This window comes from Rattus norvegicus, chromosome 4, assembly GCF_021556685.1.
Source record: "Rattus norvegicus strain SHRSP/BbbUtx chromosome 4, alternate assembly SHRSP_T2T, whole genome shotgun sequence".
Lineage (NCBI taxonomy): Eukaryota > Metazoa > Chordata > Mammalia > Rodentia > Muridae > Rattus > Rattus norvegicus.
This window is the reverse complement of record NC_141537.1, coordinates 86407525-86430756: the sequence shown is the minus strand read 5'-3', so window position 1 is coordinate 86430756 and position 23232 is coordinate 86407525. Positions and strand designations below refer to the sequence as shown.

At 38.8% G+C, this 23232-nt stretch overlaps 1 protein-coding gene across 13 annotated transcripts in view; it reads left to right on the top strand.

Moving 5' to 3' along the window:
- Pde1c (phosphodiesterase 1C) overlaps positions 1-23232 on the top strand; it is a 563679-nt gene that overhangs the window by 444872 nt on the left and 95575 nt on the right. For all 13 annotated transcript variants that reach the window (XM_087659447.1, XM_087659452.1, XM_087659449.1 and 10 more), the window contains 5 exon segments: positions 9916-10029; positions 11356-11538; positions 12453-12519; positions 18476-18592; positions 20709-20849. In XM_087659447.1, coding sequence (XP_087515573.1) covers positions 9916-10029; positions 11356-11538; positions 12453-12519; positions 18476-18592; positions 20709-20849 — 622 coding nt within the window.

Here is a 23232-nt window from a genome sequence, read left to right as displayed (position 1 = left end):
TATCTTTTTCAAGTAAATTTTACTTGCCTTCATCAATTCTTCTGTATCTGAATCATATCAATTGTTCATTCATATAAAAGATATTTCTGTTCTAACAACAAAAACAACTTCTGCTATTGTGTATTGAATTATCAATTCCAGAGAGCATTAGTGAGAAGGTTTATCAGTCAAAATAGGAAATAACATTCAACTCTTTCCAATGAAACTTTCAATTTGTTGCCAACCTGAAGTTTTCAGCATTAAGTCCTAAGGGGGCAACACCTCGGTTATTAAGAATACTGGTAACTTGGGTTCAGCCTGGCACTGTTTCAGATGGGTGAGAAAACATTTTGTTGACAGCCCCGATGGAGACTTTGAGACTTCACTTGGCGTATACTGTAGACAATATGAAATTTAAAACTCCATAGCATCTACATCATTATAAAGTTAGGAAATGAGAGAACCATTGACCATGTGTTCTCCTAGGGTTTATACTAATAGTGCTCATACTGAGTACTGGACAAGCAGCTGTGACTATTCTTTGTGGAAGCCAGTTTTTCCGGAAGTCCCCAAACCTAGTGCAGATTCCAAAGGTACACATTCTTATTGTATCCGAGTCCCCCTATCTTTATGCATTGTGCATACTGTCCAGGTCAGGGGACTTTGGTCCTATAATTCGCCCTGGACTTGAATGTATACAGAGCTGAGCAGATGCCACAAGTCATCGAATGCTTTGTGGAAAGCAGGTGACAGCCTGCAGGGGGTTTGTGAGAAGAAACAAACAACTCATCTGAAGATGCACAGGCTTATCCTTGGCGAACTGGTGCGTAGCCTCGTGGAGGCACTTTGCCAAGGCTTGAAAACAGAAATGCTTCCTAAAATGGTGTTGCAGGCTCATTCTGGAACTCTTACTGGCAGTCACAGTGACAGAAATGGATGGAGTGCTGGAAACTATGAACGCTGGTAGACTATATTTATTGTTGTACATTTTCTTTGCCCTCCTTTCCTCCTTCCCTCTCTCCTTCTAATCTCCCATTCTCCTGGCTTCCCACTCCCTCCCTTCTTGTTTCATGAATTCATTTTGAGAGCTCCTGTAATGAAATCTCATTAAACACCTAAGCTACATAGTACTGTCATGAGTACTAGTAAAAATTTAAATAGTCTTTTCTTTTCTGTTTTTTTTTTTTACATACCTAAAGAACCATAGTATTTTTATTCCTTGGAGATTATATAATAAGAAGAAAAAGTAAGTAATGAAAAAATTACAAATTTTCCATCACCTCAAAATATGCCTCCTACCCACTTACAGTCAATACAGGCTCCAATTTTCATCAATTTCCCCATCTGCAGTTTTCTTAGTTCTTGCTTCTTTTAATCTTTTAATAGAATTTGAGTCATGTACATATAGTTTAACATACCAAATCTTTCATATAACACAATAGTTAAGTGTATATATATATATATATATACATATATATATATATATATATATATATATATATATGCGTCTACTTATTCTTTTGTCTTCTTTTAATGGAGAAGAGTTTAGCAAAAAATTCTCCAGAGAGGAATTCAGCAAAAAAGGGCAAAAATGATTAACATGCTGATTTTGCACAAGACCATAGCTTTTTCTTTTCCTTTCCTTTTCTTTCCTTTTTTCTCTATTCTTTCTTCCATTTTTTCTGCCTCACTTAAAATTTCTCTGTTTTAAGTTAAATTATTTTTATTTTATGTGTATGAATGTTTGCCTATATGTATTTATGTGTGCACCACATGACTGATGCCTGTCCTGGAGTTGGAGTTACAGGCTGTGGTAAGCTGCCTTATGTGTGTGCACCAGAAACCCAAATCAGGGTGTCTGTCTACAAAAGCAGCCAGTTCTTAACCATGAAGCTACCTCTCCAGACCCAAGTTAAATTGTTTTTATACAATATATTTGAATAGTTTCTTTTCCACTCACCTGACTACTCCTAGATCCCTTTGCTCCTCAACTACCTTTATATTTTCTCTCTCTTTAAAACCACAACAAAAAGAGATAAAACCACAAAAATGAAAAACAAAACAATTTAGTAAAAAAGTAAAAATACAAAATGCTCTGTTTCTCTGTCTCTGTTTCTCTCTCTCTCTCTCTCTCTCTCTCTCTCTCTCTCTCTCTCTCTCTCTCTCACACACACACACACACACACCACATACAGAGAGAGAGAGAGAGAGAGAGAGAGAGAGAGAGAGAGAGAGAGAGAGAGAGAGAAACAGAGAGAGACAGAGAAAGAGAGAGACACAGAGAGAATTTATGTTTGCCAACTATTCCTGGACCTTTCCTTAAGTGTGGTTAATATACCCAATGAGATTCTTTGTAACATGTATCAATTACAAGTAACTTTTTGGTTAGAGGTAGGACTTTGTATCCAATTCACATTCTCAGTATTGGGGCTACATCTGGAGTGAACCTGTGCAGACCTCATGCTTGGGGCCCCAGTCTTTGTGAATTCTTATGTGTGTCAGTTCTGTTGTGTCTGGAGGACTCTGGTTTCTTGGGGTTGTCTGTCACTTTGGACCTAAAAATCTTTCCTCCTCCTTTCTGGCATAGGTTCCCTAAGACTTGGATGGGAGAGTTTGGGGGGGGGGGGTTGATAAAGACATCTCATTTAGGACTCAGTGCTCCCAAGTTCCCTACTCTTTGTACACTGTCAAGCTGTGGGTCTTTGGGTTAATCCTCCATCTGCTGTAAGAAGAAAGCGAGGGTTGAGTGATACACTGATCTATGCGTATAACAATATGTCAGTGGTAGTCACTGTATTGCTTTGTTACTTTAGCAGAATGGCGGTAGTAGATTTTCCCCTGGGGACCATGACCTGTGTACTCTCAGGTTCTTGGCAACTTTGGAGGTGTCAGGTACGTGTTCCTCTAATGGAGTGGGCCTTAAATCCAACAAAAGGTGGCTGGTCGCTCCTATAACATCTGTGCCACTAGTGCACCGATACATCGTGCAGGCAGGTTGCTATCATAATTCTCTGCATTTGTAGATTTGTGATAGTGATGATTACTTTTCTCCCCTTACAGTGTGTATACGGAAGCTTCTACAGATTTCATGTTTCCGTATGGTTTTTTCTTTTGAAAAGGCCTTCAGGTCAGCCGTCCTCCTCCACACTTCCTTCTTTACATGTCCCTACCATTCACCTCCTCATTTCATCCTTCTACTCTAGTTACCCCTTTACCTCTCTGTAGTACCACACTCCATTTCCTCTTCCTTAGGAACCTCCCTACTCCCCACTGGTCCCTTACTATATACCTAATCTCTCTGGTTATTTGGATTGTAGCACACATATAGGAAGCTTAAAAGTCACCATCTATATGGAAGAGAAAACAAACAATTTTGACACAATTTTGGGATCTAAGTTATATCTCACTCAGGATGATTTTTCCCCCAGCTCATCCATTTACCTACACATTTCATAATTTTATTTTCTTACCAGCAGAACAATATTTCATTGTATAAATGCCTCACATATTTTTCCTCCATTTACCAGCATATGGTCTGGATATGAGTCTCTCTTAACATACAGGCTACCACTTTAAATGAGACCTGGCCCTTAGCCTCTTTGTGAAATGAAGTTGCATAAAAAAAATGTACAGATACACTTTACTAGGAAAAACATAGGAAGCTATCCAATCCCTCCTGCACCAATTTTAATGAAATTCCTAACTCTGATTACAAAGATGATGTTAAATGGAGATATGGAGGATTCCAGCTACTTTTGAGGCAGCCCAAAATGAAGAAGATTCAGATCTAGGGGAAACCTACATAAAGGGTGACAGGAAAAGGTCTTTATCCTAAACAACTTTATTAATTTTTTGAGACTAATGAGTACTAGTTGTTTAGCAGCGGAGAAGCTACTTTGAAGCTATTTTGTCTGAGAATTGGTAACACATTTTAAGTGAGAAGGATACCGAGGTAGAGGGAAGTGGGCTGAGGGCCACTGGATCAGCAGCCCTGTCATACTGTGTCCCTGCTCAACACTGTAAGAGTCAGGCTGCCTGAGGCTCCAGCGGCTGTCTACCCTGAGTGTGCTAGCCATTTCTTTCAATGAACACCCCCGCCTCCCCCCAAAAAACCTCTTACTGTCTTTTCTGTTGTCATGGTTTTTCTTTTAAATTCTTTTTCTCTCAGTATGCTCACTTTTTAACATCAATTTCTCTCTACAAATCTATGCTTTCCTGAACTTTCTTGAGTTCCTAGCAGATGTTCCCTTGGCAAACTTTCTTGGCAGTGATCTCCTCCTCTGTATTCTGTGTGCCATCGACAAAGCTTCATTGCTGACTCTTACTATGTGATATTCTTGTGTTGTTTATCATCATCTCTATGCAAAGACAGGTGAATGTAGATGGATGATGTTTTTCAAAATAGGGTGTCATGCCAGGACCCCATGTTCTCTGCCAGGATACATCTTCAGTCTAGCTTAGAAACTAGACAACTGGGATGATGTAAATATTTGTACATTTTCGAGTTCTAGAAGTACATTGTATGTGAATTCTTCCCTGGGCTATTGGTCCCCTTCATTGCTGACTTCCTGCTGACCAAGATACAGAAGCTTGGGGCTTCCCATGCTGTGGAATGTGCCTGAGGGGAGAGTCTGAGTGCTCCCTTCTCTCAGGTGAAGTGTGACTTCTGCTGGGACCTGTTTTCCATGGCAGAGGCTCCTCACCACCTGAGTCTCTTGATATTGAGCTTTCCTGGAAGAAGGAGTAGTCGAACATAGTGGACTACATGACAATCTCTCTGACAGTCATTTCAGTTGTCTTCTGACTAGAAGGTGTTAGCTCTCAAGGGTTGCACAGGTCGGGCTTTAATAGGAAGGGGAACTTGTTTACGGTTGCTCACTTTCTGTTTCATTATCCTGTTTGGAGCTTCTGTTTCATTGGTTGATTCTAAAGAAGCCATCTTCTTGGTAAAGTTTGTACTTAAATCCAGGTCCCACATGCATGCAGGAACCGTTTAACCTGTGATGACAACCAACTGTGTTGCAGGGCACTTTCCAGAGTGTACCTTAAAGTTGCTCCTTTCTCTTTTCTGGAAAGTATACGAATTATCACATTTTTCACTCTTCCACAAAATGTACAACAGTCCTTCTACACGAGTATATGGATGGCTTCAATTATACCACACTGTCCTCAAAACAATTAATGCCACTATAAAATTGCTTTCTGGTGTGTGGCAGGGTAGAAGCCTAAAGCCAGGTTGAACGTTTGCTACTTCTTGTTATCACTATTATCATCATTAATTATTTTTCCTCTTCCTTTTGTTTTATTTTATTTGCATTGGTATTTTGCCTCCATTCATGTCTGTGTGAAGGTGCTGAATCCCCAGAGGTACAGAGGGTCGTAAGCTGCCATGTGAGTGTTGAGAATTGAACCCAACCCCTGTGGAAGAACAGCCAATGCTTTTACCACTGAATCTCCTCCCCAGCCCTGAAGTTTTGCTACTTTTAAAGCAATATGTTTTCTTTTCTCAAACCTTTCCCAGTTTTTTCTTCTTATTCTTTGGAATATAAAAGTATAATTGTGAATGTTGGATCTTTTTTTTCTTTTCATTTTTTGGGTCTGGTTTTGCTTGATCTGTTCTCACTTGTCTGGTTTTCTTTAGCGTATAAGTGTTTTTATTTTGATTACAGCTGCTCTCTATTTAATCCTGAAACTCTTATTAAAAGGTGGCACCTTCTGGTTTTACTTTATTAGTCATAGCTCCTCTCATCTCTCCCCCCCCCCCAATTTTATCTCTTGCTCTTAGGTTTTAAGGATTAGATGGGTCCCAACAAAACATTTATGCTGATTTTCTGGTAGAATCCCCAAGACAAGGCAAAATGTTTTTAAAGTTTGAATTTTTTCTCAATTTACTTTTCCAGCTCAGAGCCCAAACAGTTTCTCCATGTCTGAGCTCCAGAGAGAGAATCAGTGTTGAAAGCCAGCTTAGCTGGGAATGTAGTTTGCTTATGAGTGTCGGATCTTAGTAAAAAGTAGCTAGGCTCCTTGATGAAATCTCTCTTTCCTTGGCAGACAGGATGTCCACTGAGTGTGAATGATGGGCAGATGCCAACATCTTGTCTTATTCTAACTGTCCAGTGTCCTTCCTAGCACTTTTCACAAGTGTAGCTCACAAGGCTGATGGTCATCTTCAGACTCACAGGGACTTCCACAGACTTATCTCTGTGTGTTAGACATTGCCAGTCAGTACAATAGAGGCTACTGTCAAATCTTATCTGGATTTTACACTATTGAAATTCTTGTGAGACTTAATACTTGGAGAACCAATTCTTTTGCCTACTTTTCAGGGATCAAGATAGAAATTTTTTCTCAAAATTTTTGAGTCAATTTTATAAATATCTGGAGAAGAATAGTGTACAAGTTGCCAGGTTCTAGGGTATTGGAATAGCCAAATGTCCTAAGTTTCCAGATTCAAGGGAAAACCTTGTTAAGTAATCTACCTAGTCTGTCTTGCAAATGCAAACGTGTGGACGCTTTGATATCAGACAAGTGAGGCAGACTGTGTAAACCCACATGCAACAGAGACATGACATGATCTTTAGTGTTCTGGGGAGAATTTTCATGTCTGGTTACCTGTGATGTCCAGGACCTTTGACTAACAGCCATCATACAGAATTATCTATATCATATTTGATCTTTATATCAACTTCCAAGTCTTATTGTGTGGTGTTCTATTTTATAATCCTCAGAGATGTTGCCTGGCTAACCTGATGTGCAGTGTACACTTTGTAAAGCAAAACTCAAGTCCATATTTGACATTCAGGTCTGTACTGTCTGCTCTCATACCATTGGTTCAAAAAACCCTGAAGAGGTGCTTGCTACCACAGCGCTGGTTATCCTGCTTCAGTTGCCTGCAGGCATTTTGTTGTTATTACCCATACTGCCCTTCTGTGTTCCAGTGATTTTTATGCAAGGAGAATATGCTTCCTCATTTCTATTGGGCCATCTAGATTACCAGATTTCCAGCCTTCCTCAGATTTGATAGCTACATTATTACTGTTCTTACGGACATTGCATCTGTTTCCCATGGCTATCTGTGGCTACAGTGGAACTCTATATCTTCCCATGAGTCTTGTAACATCTGGAGGCTGTAGGGCTATGGTTCTCTGTGGCCACTACTGAGCAAAGTGCCTTCCCAATAGAGAGACTTGGAGGTGTCTGATGGTGTTTGGTGCTGTTCAGACTTCCTTTTATCATATTAGAGTCTAAAAGAGACATATCTGAGAAGAAGAAGATTGTCAGTAATTCAGAACCTTCATATTAATGAATGAGTATTACAAAATAGTGGTTGTGGTCACTCTGGCTAGAGAACAGATTTGTTCTTATTATATTATTTCATAAATTGTTCTTTTTTTTATTAACTTGAGTATTTCTTATATACATTTCGAGTGTGATTCCCTTTCCCGGTTTCCGGGCAAACATCCCCCTTCCCCCTCCCCTTCCTTATGGGTGTTCCCATCCCAACCCTCCCCCCATTGCAGCCCTCGCCCCACACAGTCTAGTTCACTGGGGGTTCAGTCTTAGCAGGACCCAGGGCTTCCCCTTCCACTGGTGCTCTTACTAGGATATTCATTGCTACCTATGGGGTCAGAGTCCAGGGTCAGTCCATGTATAGTCTTTAGGTAGTGGCTTAGTCCCTGGAAGCTCTGGTTGCTTGGCATTGTTGTACATATGGGGTCTCGAGCCCCTTCAAGCTCTTCCAGTTCTTTCTCTGATTCCTTCAATGGGGGTCCTATTCTCAGTTCAGTGGTTTGCTGCTGGCATTCGCCTCTGTATTTGCTGTATTCTGGCTGTGTCTCTCAGGAGCGATCTACATCCGGCTCCTGTCAGTCTGCACTTCTTTGCTTCATCCATCTTGTCTAATTGGGTGGCTGTATATGTATGGGCCACATGTGGGGCAGGCTCTGAATGGGTGTTCCTTCAGTCTCTGTTTTAATCTTTGCCTCTCCCTTCCCTGCCAAGGGTATTCTTTTTCCTCATTTAAAGAAGGAGTGAAGCATTCACATTTTGATCATCCGTCTTGAGTTTCGTTTGTTCTAGGGATCTAGGGTAATTCAAGCATTTGGGCTAATAGCCACTTATCAATGAGTGCATACCATGTATGTCTTTCTGTGATTGGGTTAGCTCACTCAGGATGATATTTTCCAGTTCCAACCATTTGCCTACGAATTTCATAAACTCGTTGTTTTTGATAGCTGAGTAATATTCCATTGTGTAGATGTACCACATATTCTGTATCCATTCCTCTGTTGAAGGGCATCTGGCTTCTTTCCAGTTTCTGGCTATTATAAATAAGGCTGCGATGAACATAGTGGAGCACGTGTCTCTTTTATATGTTGAGGCATCTTTTGGGTATATGCCCAAGAGAGGTATAGCTGGATCCTCAGGCAGTTCAATGTCCAATTTTCTGAGGAACCTCCAGACTGATTTCCAGAATGGTTTTACCAGTCTGCAATCCCACCAACAATGGAGGAGTGTTCCTCTTTCTCCACATCCTCGCCAGCATCTGCTGTCACCTGAGTTTTTTATCTTAGCCATTCTCACTGGTGTGAGGTGAAATCTCAGGGTTGTTTTGATTTGCATTTCCCTTATGACTAAAGATGTTGAACATTTCTTTAGGTGTTTCTCAGCCATTCGGCATTCCTCAGCTGTGAATTCTTTGTTTAGCTCTGAACCCCATTTTTTAATAGGGTTATTTGTTTCCCTGCGGTCTAACTTCTTGAGTTCTTTGTATATTTTGGATATAAGGCCTCTATCTGTTGTAGGATTGGTAAAGATCTTTTCCCAATCTATTGGTTGCCGTTTTCTCCTAACCACAGTGTCCTTTGCCTTATAGAAGCTTTGCAGTTTTATGAGATCCCATTTGTCGATTCTTGATCTTAGAGCAGAAGCCATTGGTGTTTTGTTCAGGAAATTTTTTCCAGTGCCCATGTGTTCCAGATGCTTCCCTAGTTTTTCTTCTATTAGTTTGAGTGTGTCTGGTTTGATTTGGAGGTCCTTGATCCACTTGGACTTAAGCTTTGTACAGGGTGATAAGCATGGATCGATCTGCATTCTTCTACATGTTGACCTCCAGTTGAACCAGCACCATTTGCTGAAAATGCTATCTTTTTTCCATTGGATGGTTTTGGCTCCTTTGTCAAAAATCAAGTGACCATAGGTGTGTGGGTTCATTTCTGGGTCTTCAATTCTATTCCATTGGTCTATCTGTCTGTCTCTGTACCAATACCATGCAGTTTTTATCACTATTGCTCTGTAATACTGCTTGAGTTCAGGGATAGTGATTCCCCCTGAAGTCCTTTTATTGTTGAGGATAGCTTTAGCTATCCTGGGTTTTTTGTTATTCCAGATGAATTTGCAAATTGTTCTGTCTAACTCTTTGAAGAATTGGATTGGTATTTTGATGGGGATTGCATTGAATCTGTAGATTGCTTTTGGTAAAATGGCCATTTTTACTATATTAATCCTGCCAATCCATGAGCATGGGAGATCTTTCCATCTTCTGAGGTCTTCTTCAATTTCTTTCCTCAGTGTCTTGAAGTTCTTATTGTACAGATCTTTTACTTGCTTGGTTAAAGTCACACCGAGGTACTTTATATTATTGGGTCTATTATGAAGGGTGTCATTTCCCTAATTTCTTTCTCGGCTTGTTTCTCTTTTGTATAGAGGAAGGCAACTGATTTATTTGAGTTAATTTTATACCCAGCCACTTTGCTGAAGTTAAAGAACCAAAAAAAAAATCTTACATCATAAATTGTTCTTTTATCACTGTTACTTTTAAAATTTCAGATATAGTGGAGTGAAAACAATATCCAAGGCTTTAAAGCATATGTATTCCTAGTTTTAGAATTATTCTTTGCTTCCTTTATTCTAATAACGTCATCTTGTCCCCTGTAGGTTACGGTCTTTGGTCAAGCAATTAGAGCGAGGAGAGGCCTCTGTGGTAGATCTTAAGAAGAATCTGGAATATGCAGCCACAGTGCTTGAGTCTGTATATATTGATGAAACAAGGTAAGTTAGAAGCAATGCTAAGAAAGTAAGTATCAAACAGTCCCATCCCATCCTGTCACTCCCCTCCTCCCACAGCCCTCTCCTGTGCCCGATCTGGGGTATGGGTCAAATCTCTGACTCTGAAACATTAGTTCCAACAAACAGGAAAGAGCTGGAACTATTCTTCCCTCAACTGTGAGAGGACCAACAGAATTTATTGCACAGATGACTGGATGATAAAATGATGTGAGAGTAGATAGGACAGTTCTTAAAGGCTGCTAAGGTTTTCCCTGTTGTAGAGTCCACTGTGATGGCTCAAATGCATGTTTGAATCCACCCTCTGCATTAGCAACTGGAGGTTTCCAGAGTGATTCAATTCCCAGTATCCCTCCTTCAGCAATCATTTCCACTTAAATTGCACAAGTACTACAGCAATTGTAGCCACTGAAATTGATTTTGAAAGAAATAGAACCACTTTCCCATTGGAAACTGTTAAAATGTTGAATGTGAAAGTCTCTCTAGTCAGGCTCCTCACTATTTGTGATGTCTTACTTCACTAAACTCGAATCTGCAAGGATTTCATGACAGTTTACACGTTGTTGGGTTTGTTTTTTTAAGGATGTAATTTATTGCTAATTTTAGGAATTTGACACCACAGTCTTTCCCCCTTTACCCAAATGAATACATCTAAACAAACAACAATGATGTACAGCACCATTATTTTGATGTTTACTTTAACTGCTTGTTTCAGTAAGGCTTAAATAGAAGACATTCATTTTTTATTGGTTCTATTATAACTACTTTTGTTCCTTTCTAGTGCTCTGACATCTGAATAAGTCAGGCAATTCAGAAAAGTCTGTTCATAGATGGCTTAATTCACTGGGCTCAAATGAAGAATTGTATTTTTTGGGAAGTTTTCCTTGAATTTCAAAGTTCATGTTTCTATTATATCCTATTGAATAAAAAGGGCATTCATTGATATCAGTTAAAATCGTTGCTTCAAAGGACTTGGCTGTTGTAGTTTTCATCTTTAGGGATTTCTCCCAACACTATCACTGGTTGGGTCTTAGCTTTTTACACTTTTTTATACTTGTGTTTTTGGAGGACAGACTAGACTCATTCAGTCAAAGAGACCCATCAGTATGAGCAACCTTGCCAAAGCACTGCTGTGTGTACCCCTCCTCCTGTGTGTGTGTGCGTGTGTATGTGTGTGTGTGTGTGTGTGTGTGTGTGTGATAACCATGTCTTTGTATCTGCATTTTAGATGGGTAGAGAAAGGCAACCATTTCAAATAGAAAATTCTAGATGATTCAGATTCAGTCCCAGTGCCTTGTGTCTTATTTCTAGGCGCCTGCTGGATACAGAGGATGAACTTAGTGACATTCAGTCAGATGCTGTGCCTTCTGAAGTTCGGGATTGGCTGGCCTCCACCTTCACTCGGCAGATGGGGATGATGCTTAGGAGAAGCGATGAGAAGCCCAGGTTCAAGAGCATTGTCCATGCAGTGCAAGCTGGGATATTTGTGGAGAGGTAAAGGTGAAACTGATTGTTACACAAGGGCAAAACCAATAAGAAGAATACTAGGTCCTATAACTGTAAGCTTTCCTTTAATGTAATTTTTTAAATTAATTATTTTATTTGTTTACATCCCAAATGTTGCCCCCTTTGAGCCCTGCTCCCAGAGCCTTTAATGTAATTTTGATAACATAAAAACTCAAATTTCTGAGTAGAAACAGATATTTTCATCTCCATGACATCAAATGGACATGTTTTTCCCTTTGCTCAAAATTCCCATCTTAAGATTTAGATTAAGGTTAGCCTCATTTTTAAAGTCAGAACTCATCTGGTGCACATTTTTTAAATATATAGATAACATCAGAATAGACCAAGAGTACACTGAGGTCGCTGACCCAGGGAAGATAGTTTACTGAAGGGCTCTGAGTTCCCTGAGTCATAATTTGGTAGCTTTTTGATACTGAATTGTTCCCTACAAGAAATAGAATAATTTCTTCTACCAGACCTATTACAGTTACACATTTTAGAAGCCCCATGGTGGTGATTTTGAAGTTTACCTGGGACCTTTCCTTGCTTGCTTTAGAGGCTCTGGAGAGAAGCGTTTCTGCTGGGTCGTGTACACTGATCCTTGTTCATCACTGGGCACTACTCCTGCTGTCCTGCAGCAAGTGCTGCCAGGTCGCATGGTCATTTTAGTGATTTAGTGTTTAATATGGGGCACATGAACTTAATTTAATTTTGTTTCCTGTACCTAGCATGTTTGAGGTTGCTTTCATGTCTTTTGAATTCTTCACTGAGGGTACTTGAGTAAATTTAGAATTTCAAGTTCCTTGGGCCATCAAACTCCCTGGGTGTTTATCCCTTGACATAATGTGTACAACCATTCATTGTAAGCTGTTACATTATGTTTCCTCCTTCACCTTTCCCAGAATGTATAGACGGACATCAAACATGGTTGGGTTGAGCTATCCACCGGCTGTAATCGATGCACTGAAGGTAAGACTGATGGGAAGGCCTATGGGTAAGTGGAAACGATAGGTACAGTTCCTTTTGTCCTTAGAGAACAATATATTTTCCTCTCTGCCCTTTTCTCTTATTCATACCTTAATCTTTCTTTTTTTTTCTGTTCTAATAGTAGTACTGTGTTCTCAGTCTTTAACTTCCTAATTTTTTCTTCTAAATTAAACTCTGTGTAGATTTTGGTTTTACACAGTGATCTGCCATGGCAAGGTTCATGTAGCAGCAGCCACAGATGAGGTGCATCACAGCAAAACTGTTTGAACCGAGGAAGAAACTTGTTGGTTGTAATTATATCAGTACTTGATTGCCTGCCCCAAGTTTATTGTGTAAGATTAAAACCAAAACAACCCAAAAACAAACAAACAAAAATACACAAACAAGACCCAGAAATTTTTAAGAAAAATAAAATCAGAGTTAATCAGAGATTAGAGCTGAGGCTTGAACACAGTTTTCCCAGCACACGGTGCTTTCTTGGTAACATTTCATGATGTGATTGTTTTCTCCAGAGCCCTTGTCCCCCTCTGATATCCTGCTGTTTTCCCAAGACTTGCACTGAGCCAAGCATTCCATGGGAAGTCATTCAAATATGATCTTGGATTAAGGAGACCTTCATGGTAACACTCAACCAGGCTTATGCACCTGACTTCTCTGGACTCCACATAGATGTGTTCCTTGAGGCAGTATGAAGTCAGTTTCAGGGGTCCAAAGTGTTCCTGGTGCACTTAGGTCAGAGGGTGGGGTTGGCTAGGGCACAGTGTCTTGGGCTAGTTGATATTACTTGCTGTTTTGCACTTAACACCCATCCATTTGTGCAGCAGTATTGTGGAATTCTGACTTCTAGTATTGTCTTTCTCTAAAACATTCACCACGTATAATCTGATGATGTTTTCAGAAGATAAATTGCCCACTTGTGGAAAGAGGAGTGATGAGTGTTTCTTAAATAGCTTCGCATAAGAAGCAAGTCTCCTGGGGCCGTTCTGATTATATGTTCATGATTTTCCTTCTTGTTTAGAGACATTCACTGGCTGTGTTTATAAGATTCACATCTCTTTTTACTGTCTTTATTTTGTTTTCCTCCACTCAGCTTAAGAGCAAACACCCACATGCTAATGGCCAGCCCATCAGAGTAGTTTATAGTGAAGTTTCCCAGCTCAGCAGCAGAGCCCCTTCATGAGGCCTGTTTCCTAACACCCACAATGCAATTGCATTGATTTTCATAATTGAACTGAAACATTCAACATAACTCTTAGGAGCATTAGAAGCCGATTTAAACCTTTATTTCTGCCTTTGTCACAAACACAGATAAGTTCACTGATAGTGGGCTCTTTATGAGAGTATATCTTCCAAACTGGCATCTTTTTTTTTATGAATAACTGAAAAGTAAAAACTGTATCAACTTGTTATCTGGACAAACAATTATTTGATACCTTTGGAAAACAAACTCTCGGAAGTCTATGTGGCCTGAGAGAAAAACACTTGGAGTAGTCAGAGCAGGGACCAGCTTGCTCCAAATGACTGCCCTTCATATGTCTGCTGATGTATATGTGTGCATTAAGGCCAAAGCTTTTGCCTTTGACCCCATTGTTGGTCAAGAAGGCTCAAGTCCTTTCTACAATGTAATATCTTTCTGGTTGTCTGTCCTTCACTTGTCTTTTATTAGCAAGTGGATTGGAGAGCATAGAGTCAGAGTCTCCTTCTTTGTCTATCGGGGAAGAGGTTATTTGCACTGAGCTGCTGGAGCTCATGTGGAAATAACTACTGATTTCTTCTCATTCCAAAAAGCTCTCAAGGACTGAGAAAATTCAGTTGACTAACAACCATATTGTCATGTCAATGCATGAACATGGCATAGAATGACATTGAAGTAAGAGAATACTTAACAACTGATGGTCCAGATTTTGACTGGGTTGCATGTCACTCTTGGTACCGTCTCCATTTATATTAGCTTCTAATTTCACCATATCTCTAGTCTTTGGGGTAGGGTTCTAGATGCACAGAAATGACCTGTTCTTTAGAACATGTGTCCTGTAACTCAGGAATCAGCCCCTTGGATAAACTTTAAATGGGAGGAAGTAAGCAGTTTCCAGTTTCCTGTAGGCTGTGCTAACTGGGATGCTCTCTATATTGACTGGAATTGTCTCTGGGCTAAATTTGATAAAAGAAAGAGCATGTTTAAGGCACTTAAAATGTAAATTCCAGGCTCTGGATTCTTCAGAAGCCTACAACCTCCACAATTAGTACTTTCAGCGACTCCCTAATGGCTTGGCGTAAGAATAAAATACAAGACTAACAGTAAGGATTTCCTTGACATGAAGGCCCTGAGTGAATACCCACTGCCATCCACACTTCCTGCAGCTGTCAATGTCTTCCTCATGATTGGTTCAGACCATGGCTGTGACTCATAACACTCTAATTATGAAACTCAAGCAAAGCTCTAGGTTGTGAGTAAATTTTAACATCTATGACCTCGGTCCTCATTGAGTACTTTGGAAATGTACCCTATGAATCAGAGAATGGATTGATTGGATTTACCAGTGTCATCTGTAGGCAGTGGGGTCACATGAAAGGTTGCCAGTGAGATTATTAAGTAGTTCTACCACCATGTGACACTGGACTTTTTGTCTCTCCCAGGCTGTCTTGTGTAACACTGGGGAAAGTATAACTTTTTCTAGAGTTGGGGAATTTGAGAACTGTGAATTAATACTTTACACGACAGCTTTAATTATTTTAATGGAAGGGTAATTATTGCTAAAGGAAGTGAGTTTGCCACCAAGTTTAAATAGAAACAATCCAACTGAGATCCTTTGGTATGTTCTTTTTAATCTTTATATCAAGTTTGGCTTCCATGAGAGAATCCCCAGTGGTCTTAACCATGATGGTTGGAAGGGTTAGTGAGACAGGAGCACAGAGATGGGATTGCAGGGCCATCTTAGGATACGCTGAGCCTTTCATACTCATCCTTTTCTGATGCCTGAGGTACTGTCCAGGCCACAGCTTCCAGTCTTTGTGATCTCTTATGGGTCTGTGTTATCAAGAGAAAGTCAACATACATCCTTTAACTACCAAAGGAATACCTACGCTGCAATGAGGAAACCAAAACCCTGATGATTTAACTATGGTTTAAACACACATTTGTTTACTATGTCCAAAAGTGGCTGGTATTGTTGTGTTAAAAGCACACAGGATAATGTTTGCATTTATGCACCAGCCAGTATTTTTTTCACAAATAGGAATTTCATGGTGACAGATAAGGTGTGTGTCCAGTTTAGTTTTAAATTTACTTCTTTCACCAACACGCTATACCAATTAGAGAAATATGTTATCATATTCCTGGCTCCAGAAGGCCTTTTACTGTTCATGAAATGAGTGTTTTCTCTTGGGTTTCAGCTTAGCTATTGAAGTGTAAGTGGTATTCCATTTCCATGTTCAGTCTCAAAACATGCTTCTGAACACTTTTAAATGAGTCAGGTCTGGGCTCAGAGAATGTCATTGCATAGGATGCCTGTCAGGAGCCATAATGGGACAAGCTAATAACTAGCAGGTGATCATCCTGAGATGGCCTCTCTTGGATCATTATATAATCTGTGACTAGTTTGCCCTTATTAAGCAAGACTGTAAGGGATTCATTTTAAGAAAGATCCCTTCTCTTAAAATGCTTTTCCTGTTATTATTAAACACATATAACAATCATTAAGTAATAGCACACCCCTTTGGAGCAGATCTCTTCAGGTCTATGAAGATGTACTGTCTCATAGTGATGGTATATAGACAAATAGATGACTTCTTAAGTCTTAATAATGATCCTATAAGAATTCCTAAAATTATAACAGTGATTATTAAGCTCTTTTATAGTGGAACTGCTATTAAGTCTTTTTATGATTGTCAAAACTGCAGTGAGAACTCTGCCAGTCTCCCAAGTGTCACCAGCTCTTGGTAACTAGACTTTCTCCTACTCAGAGCACATTCCAAGAGGTTGTAAACAATTAACCAAAGGTCATAAAAAGGGAACTAATGATTTGTTATAGGTTCTAGAACAGAGGATAAAATATTGACTGGGTTTATCTATACAAAACTTCACTGATAACTTAGTTATGGTTTTAAACCTTCAGTGAACCTGTAGAGCTGAGACAAGTGATGGATGTTTAGCCAGATAATTACTCCTAATGGATTTGCATGTAAACATTCTCTGTTGTAAACTTCTATTTTGATTTATGATTTGATTTTTTTGTCTGAACTTGTGATGAACTTTGTAACATGTGATCAAATATTCTGAAAGATGTTTAAGTGCTGAGGACAAAGAGAAGAGTCAGGACTGGGTTAAGAAGAACTGAGCTGAGAGAGGAACTGAGCTGAGCAGAAGTTTTTAGACAGAACACTTTTTAGAAAGAACTGAGCTCAAGAACTTAAAAGTATAGGCATAGATAGCATTGGGAGAAAAGGCATTGAGAGTAAGAACATTATTGTGGCCTCAGAGCAGGAAGAGAGAATAATATTAGAAGGAGAATGCAGAGTGGAATAACTTAGAGGCTATAGGTAGCATAAGAGAGCAATGTGCAGAATGTGGGGGGAAAGAGGATAAAAAGAAGAAGCTGCAGAGAGCAGAAGGAGCTGGCAGGTTTCTCCTTTCCATGGGACAGAACAAGTCATTTCTTAATAACAAGACAGACTTAGTCTTATTAAAAGGAACAAGATTTTTTCTTACAAACTTGGGTTTAATTCATTTAGCATTAAAAGGGTAGAAGCTTTTTCTTTCTCTATGCAATAAAGTTTGGAGCTCATTTTTCATCCAAAATGAGTGAGTTCTTTCTGCACCAGTGCTTGGTCTTTTGCTCCATATGCATATGTAAGTATGGATGTATGTGTAAGTATGTGACTGTGAGAAAGTATGCATGTGTATGTGTAAGAATGTAATTGTCAGAATGCATGTAAGCTTATCCCAACTAGTGTGAGTGGAAATGTATAAATGCACATTAATGAATCTGTATATGAACTTATATAAGTTTATGCATATTTGCCTATGTAAAAGCTTTTTATTCTGAAAGCACTATTCACTTCTCTTGGTTCAATAGACGTTTGTTGCTCCAAACTTCCCCCTAGCCTGAAAAGCAAGAGTTGTAGGGACAAAAAGGGAAAGTCTCTAGCAATTAATCCTTTCCTTTATCTCCTGATGTTTTAAAAAGAGGTGCTAAGTTCTAGGGCCTGCAGTTTCTGGCCTCAGAGGAACACAGAAGATGGGTCAGCTACAATAGCATAGCATAGTAAAGTAGGCATAGATAAGTAAATCAGTTACAATAGCATAGTAGACTTAGATAAGTAAACTTTTTATTATTATACAGCAACCCTAATTATCTCATAAGACAAAGCCTTATCCCATGCCGACTCTCTTTCCCCTCTGCTGCCTCAAGAAGAACCTACAAGAAAGAAGACCCCCCCACCAGGGTGGACCCCCAGCAGATGGTAGTGGAATGGAGAGAGTTAAGATGAGTTATATGCCCTAGCTAGTTTGAACTCAGACTAGTAGCTAATGGGATTGAATGAAGGAGTCTGAGAGGAAGCCTTGGTTTGAAAGGCGTATGTGTCTTTTTCCACTTGTGTCCCAAGTATCTGCTTCCAATCGGCTTTGAGGAATTAGGTAACTGTCCATTTTCTCATCTGTACAATATAACTACTAATACCACCTAAGAAGTGTTTGATAAATTACTTATTTTTTACCAGCCATAATGCCTGTCAATATTTCTGTAGATAGTAAATGTCTTTGATATTTTTAACAGTAAATGTTCTTATATTACCACACTAGAAAGCAACTGAGAGACTTTAGAGTCTTGAGCTGTTTAATTGTAAGTGTGGGCTATAGAAGCTCTCTACCATGGATCAATTAGCAGTTCATAAGTGATGTGAACTAATAGTGCTTTCTCCCTGCTCTGTCCTGCAGGATGTGGACACATGGTCCTTCGATGTCTTTTCCCTCAATGAGGCCAGTGGAGATCATGCTTTGAAGTTCATTTTCTATGAATTACTCACACGTTATGACTTGATCAGCCGTTTTAAGGTCAGCACCTCATTGAAAAGATAAACTGCATGTGCGTGTCCATCCTTATGTGACTTCAATGTCAAGATGAAGGAAATCCCTCTAAGTAGATAGGAAATTGCTGTGGGCAACTGTGGACATGATTCTGGTGGGACTGTGGTTTCTTATTTCTGGAGGTCTCTTTCCTTTGCATACTGACTGGTGAATCTTGCTGAAGGCAGAGACTGGAGACCCATCTTCTTAGAAGCAGTGCCTGCAGTAGCTGAGTCTCCCATAGGTGCTGCCTACCAATCTCATTTCATAATAATTATGTGCACTACTGATCAGTCTTAGCAGAACGATAGAAAGGGGGCAGAGTAAGTTCAACAGCTTCTATAAACTTTCCCCTACCTCATGCCTCATTCACACCAAACTCCCACTTATCATCCATGCCAGAGCACTGGTATTTCCCAACCTCCTATGCTTCAGATTAATTCCTTGCTTTAAATAAGGAGAATAAATCATCTCCAGGGTCAGTCTCTCAGCCACCACACTGCACACTGTACACTGCAGCAATCAGGCCAGAACCTCAAGGGAACCCTTATCCAATTGATTTTCTCAGACTCCAATCATTGTGTGGCTGTGTCTCTGGAAAATGCAGGTTGTTTTATGCACAAATGTTGATCTGTGGACAGAAAATATCTATCACTTTCTTAAGGGCTGTATTGAAGCATGTGCTTTCTACACACCAAAAATAACTCTTACATCAGTGTTGTTTGTCCTACCTTGTGCCTACATAAGAAGCCTTCAAGAAAACATAGGTGCTGGGGACACTTTTCTCAGAATAAAGGCTGTATGTACACCCATGCTTAGCTTCTCACCGGTTCATAGATTCCCCACAACATCCAAAGGCCCCAGGTTCCCTGGATCTTTAGTTTGAATAACAATAAACAGTGCTTACTTACTTTAGTTTCATAAGAAAGGATCTTGAAAAATAACCCTAGCTGGCTTTGAACTTGTAGAAATCCTCTTTTCTCTTCCCTGGGAATTCTACAACTAAAGGGCATAGTTGAGTTTTTAAAAATCCCCTGATGAACAGAATGTAAGAGACTCATTATGGTTATTATAGTTGAATTCCCTTAGCTTTTCTTTTGAATCTTGTTAGTCTCTAGGGACATAGACCCTCCCCATAACCTGCAGCCTTGGACTAGGGATTTTATCTCAATTCATAGCAATAATCTCACAACTAACATGCTAAATATTTAGAGGGCCCTCTTATTTGTACATAAAGTGGGAAAGTGAGCTGTGTATATTTCATATATTTGATCTTGTAAAGCAATCAAGGCAGTTGAAAATATTGTTCTGATAGACTGGTAGTTCTGAGAAAACATGCACATCTCTATGTCTTAAGAAAAATAGGTAGCATACTTAATTCACTTGTTAGAAAACGTAAGCGATACAAAAAATAGGTTGTAAAATCATTGTGAAACAGATGTAAGCTGTCACTGGTGTAATTTCTTCAAAGCCGTGCTCTTTAAAAGGTATCATTATGTGCATTTGAAATATGGAGAAACGTGATATGGTAGTCAGTGTGTATGGGAGAGGAACAGGCTATTTTGTTTGTTTTAGTCACCCAATAATCTACATAATGAGTGACTTGCAGTTCAGAATGATACCTTCTGTTGATGAACTATTACAAATGGTTAAAGATCACATAAGTCACAGTGCTTAGCAGTTCTGTAAGTTCCTCCACAGTTTATGACATTGAGGTCCTGCATAACATCTACTCCCTCTTAGGATTGGAGAAAAAGGCTAAAACAAATAAAGGATAAAGAAATATGGAACTTTAGGAGTCACCCTTAATAGGGTTGCATGCATACACATGAAAACCCCCTAGTTTATTTTTTAAACAAAATGTATTAAAGATGAATCTATATAGTTCTTTGGCAATTTGTAAGACTGATTGTTCTTCACACAGGGAACTAGTGTTAGACTTCTAAGTATCTAACAGTTTCACCAGAGAATTTTATTAACTATGGAGCATTGTGGCTTCCTCCTGTGATCTACAACAGCCCTCAAAATAAGCAAAGCAGGGACCTTAGTGTTTCTCATAAGATAATCCTGTCCGGAGTGAATGAAGTTTACTATTCTCTTTCAGATACCCATTTCTGCACTTGTCTCATTTGTGGAGGCCCTTGAAGTTGGTTACAGCAAGCACAAAAATCCTTACCATAACCTGATGCATGCCGCCGATGTCACACAGACTGTGCATTACCTCCTTTATAAGACGGGAGTAGCAGTAAGTACAGATGGGGACTCGTATTTGTGTTGGAGGGTGCTCCAGCTATGATGAGGGTGAGCCCAGAGTGAATGCATTGCCTTGTGAACTCAACATCTCCTGATCACACTGGAGAGTGTTGAGGTGCTCTGCAGTGCTCCTCTGATCCTTATGGAGAGCCTGGGGGTTCTATGTGATGTTCTTACTTGTTCTGGGCCCATTAAAATCAATCATGACCAATTAAAAAATATTTACTAGAACTAAGTACATATTACCACCTATAGAGGTGATCATCTTGAGTTATGACATCTGTCAATTAATTTGAAATTATATTCAGTAGATTTGTCCACCATTACTCAAACTCATATTTGACTTAAACTATTAGGTCTTTTTCAGAAGCACTCTGGTTATTTACATCTTATGCAGTTTTTAAAGAGTCAATCTTTACTTTGAATCACTTGAAATATTATTATGATTCAACCTTTAAGTTCTTTAGATCAATTCAGATGTCTTTTCTATAATTCATTTTATTAACTGGTTTGTTCAAGTTAATTGTGCTTTTGATTTTTTAACTTTTTATTTTGTTTCTTTACTTCTTCTGCATGAGTATGAGAGCATTATAATGCACTACAATAGGCATGTAGATGTTAGAAAACAGTTTGTAGGAACCAGTTATCGCTACCTTGCAGAGACCAGAAAAGAAGAAAAAATATAGCTAATTTTGACTAAACATGCTAGGAAGCAACATAGAAAAAAAAAAAAAGAAAGGTTCTGATCAATTTCATGTTCATTTAATTTCTGTCAAAGCCCAAATCTTAAAGGAGATATAAAAAGAAAAAGATTATAACCCAAGTCTTCAGTGTATTCACTAGCTAGTATCAGAAATATACATGCAAGCAAATCCTTAGAGAAATGTGGGTAAATTAAATAATATACCACATACATGAATAGAAGCATGAGATAATATCTACATGCTGGTATAATTATAATATTTATTACTTGTCAAGTATAATTGTATTGTACCATAAGTATATTTTTTACATATATGCTTTCTACCAGTAAGGGTAATTTGATGAAAATTTTAGTTACGTATGGTTCCTATAGTATTATCTTTATAAGTAGCCTATAAAATTATTATTATATAAGTGCTACATACAAATATATATAATTAATCACTATGGAAAATATTTGGAAAATGATTTTTAAATATATTTTTGATGGTTTTGAATTGCTGTTGAAAAATTCTAGCATTTGAAATACTTTTATTAAACATCTTCTTTCTGTTCTTTGGGGAAAACAAAAGAGTCATCAGGAAGCACCTTTGTCCACTGAATCATCCATCCAGCCTACTTTCCTTTCTTTACCTCCATATAAGCCATTGATTATAATGTGCATAGATTTAGTAGTACAGAGAAAATCCCCAAACAATGAAGAGACTCTAGAAAAAATAATTCGTCGATTCATAGATCACACTGGACAGCAAGGAGATAGAGATAAAGTTTGGAAGCAAAGTCTAGAAGATAATTTACTAAAGCTAACAAATCAAAATAAGGCCGTAATATCAGAATTATAACATAAAAAGAAGCTAAGATTATGTAAACATGGCTTAGGATAGAAGATACAGAAAATTATAGCACAGCATGAACAACAGAAAGAGAAATTTAAGACTTGGCAATGTGGCCTAGAAGAAACACTAGAATTGAAGACATGGGAAGTTATAGATCAGAATAAGAGAAAAAAGATGAAAATGAAAGTGGATAGGTAGGCACTGGGCAGAAATTGCCTATTTCATTTACAGACAAAATACTGTCCACAAAAGGATACACTATACAAAATAGTTGACTGATAATCTCTGCCAAGTCAGAATAATCAGCCCTTCAAACTTTTGTGTTACAAAGGTCTGTCAGATGATCCTGGGCCAGAAGGCTGAAGAGTGATACTCTTGTGTTTGGCTAACAGGGGATTGTATAGGTAGGCAGTTGTCTCTACAACTTGTCTCAGTTCTGGAAGTCATGTTAGACTTCCTATATTTTCAGATGGTATTGGTCAATCTCTGATTTCTGGTGGAGTTGAAGATGAATTATAGTCTCATAGCCTACCCAGGCTATTTAATATTGAGAAAACATATTTAATTAGATAGTGTATACAAACTAGCCAGGACATAAAATATTAATTTTCAGCTTTTCTTAAGTTAGGATTAGATAAAAGAGTGTTCTATTTGACAAAAATGATGATCTAGTTGTTAGGTATACCTTATACTTTATAAATTACAGAATGGTAATAGTTTTGCTCAGCTTATACCTGAGAGAAAAGTTCTTTTTTTTTAATTAGACAGAAAGGGTGAAATATGGATTGATGTATATATGCAGATAAGGGCAGGCACAAGATAAGGCAAGGCCTGTGA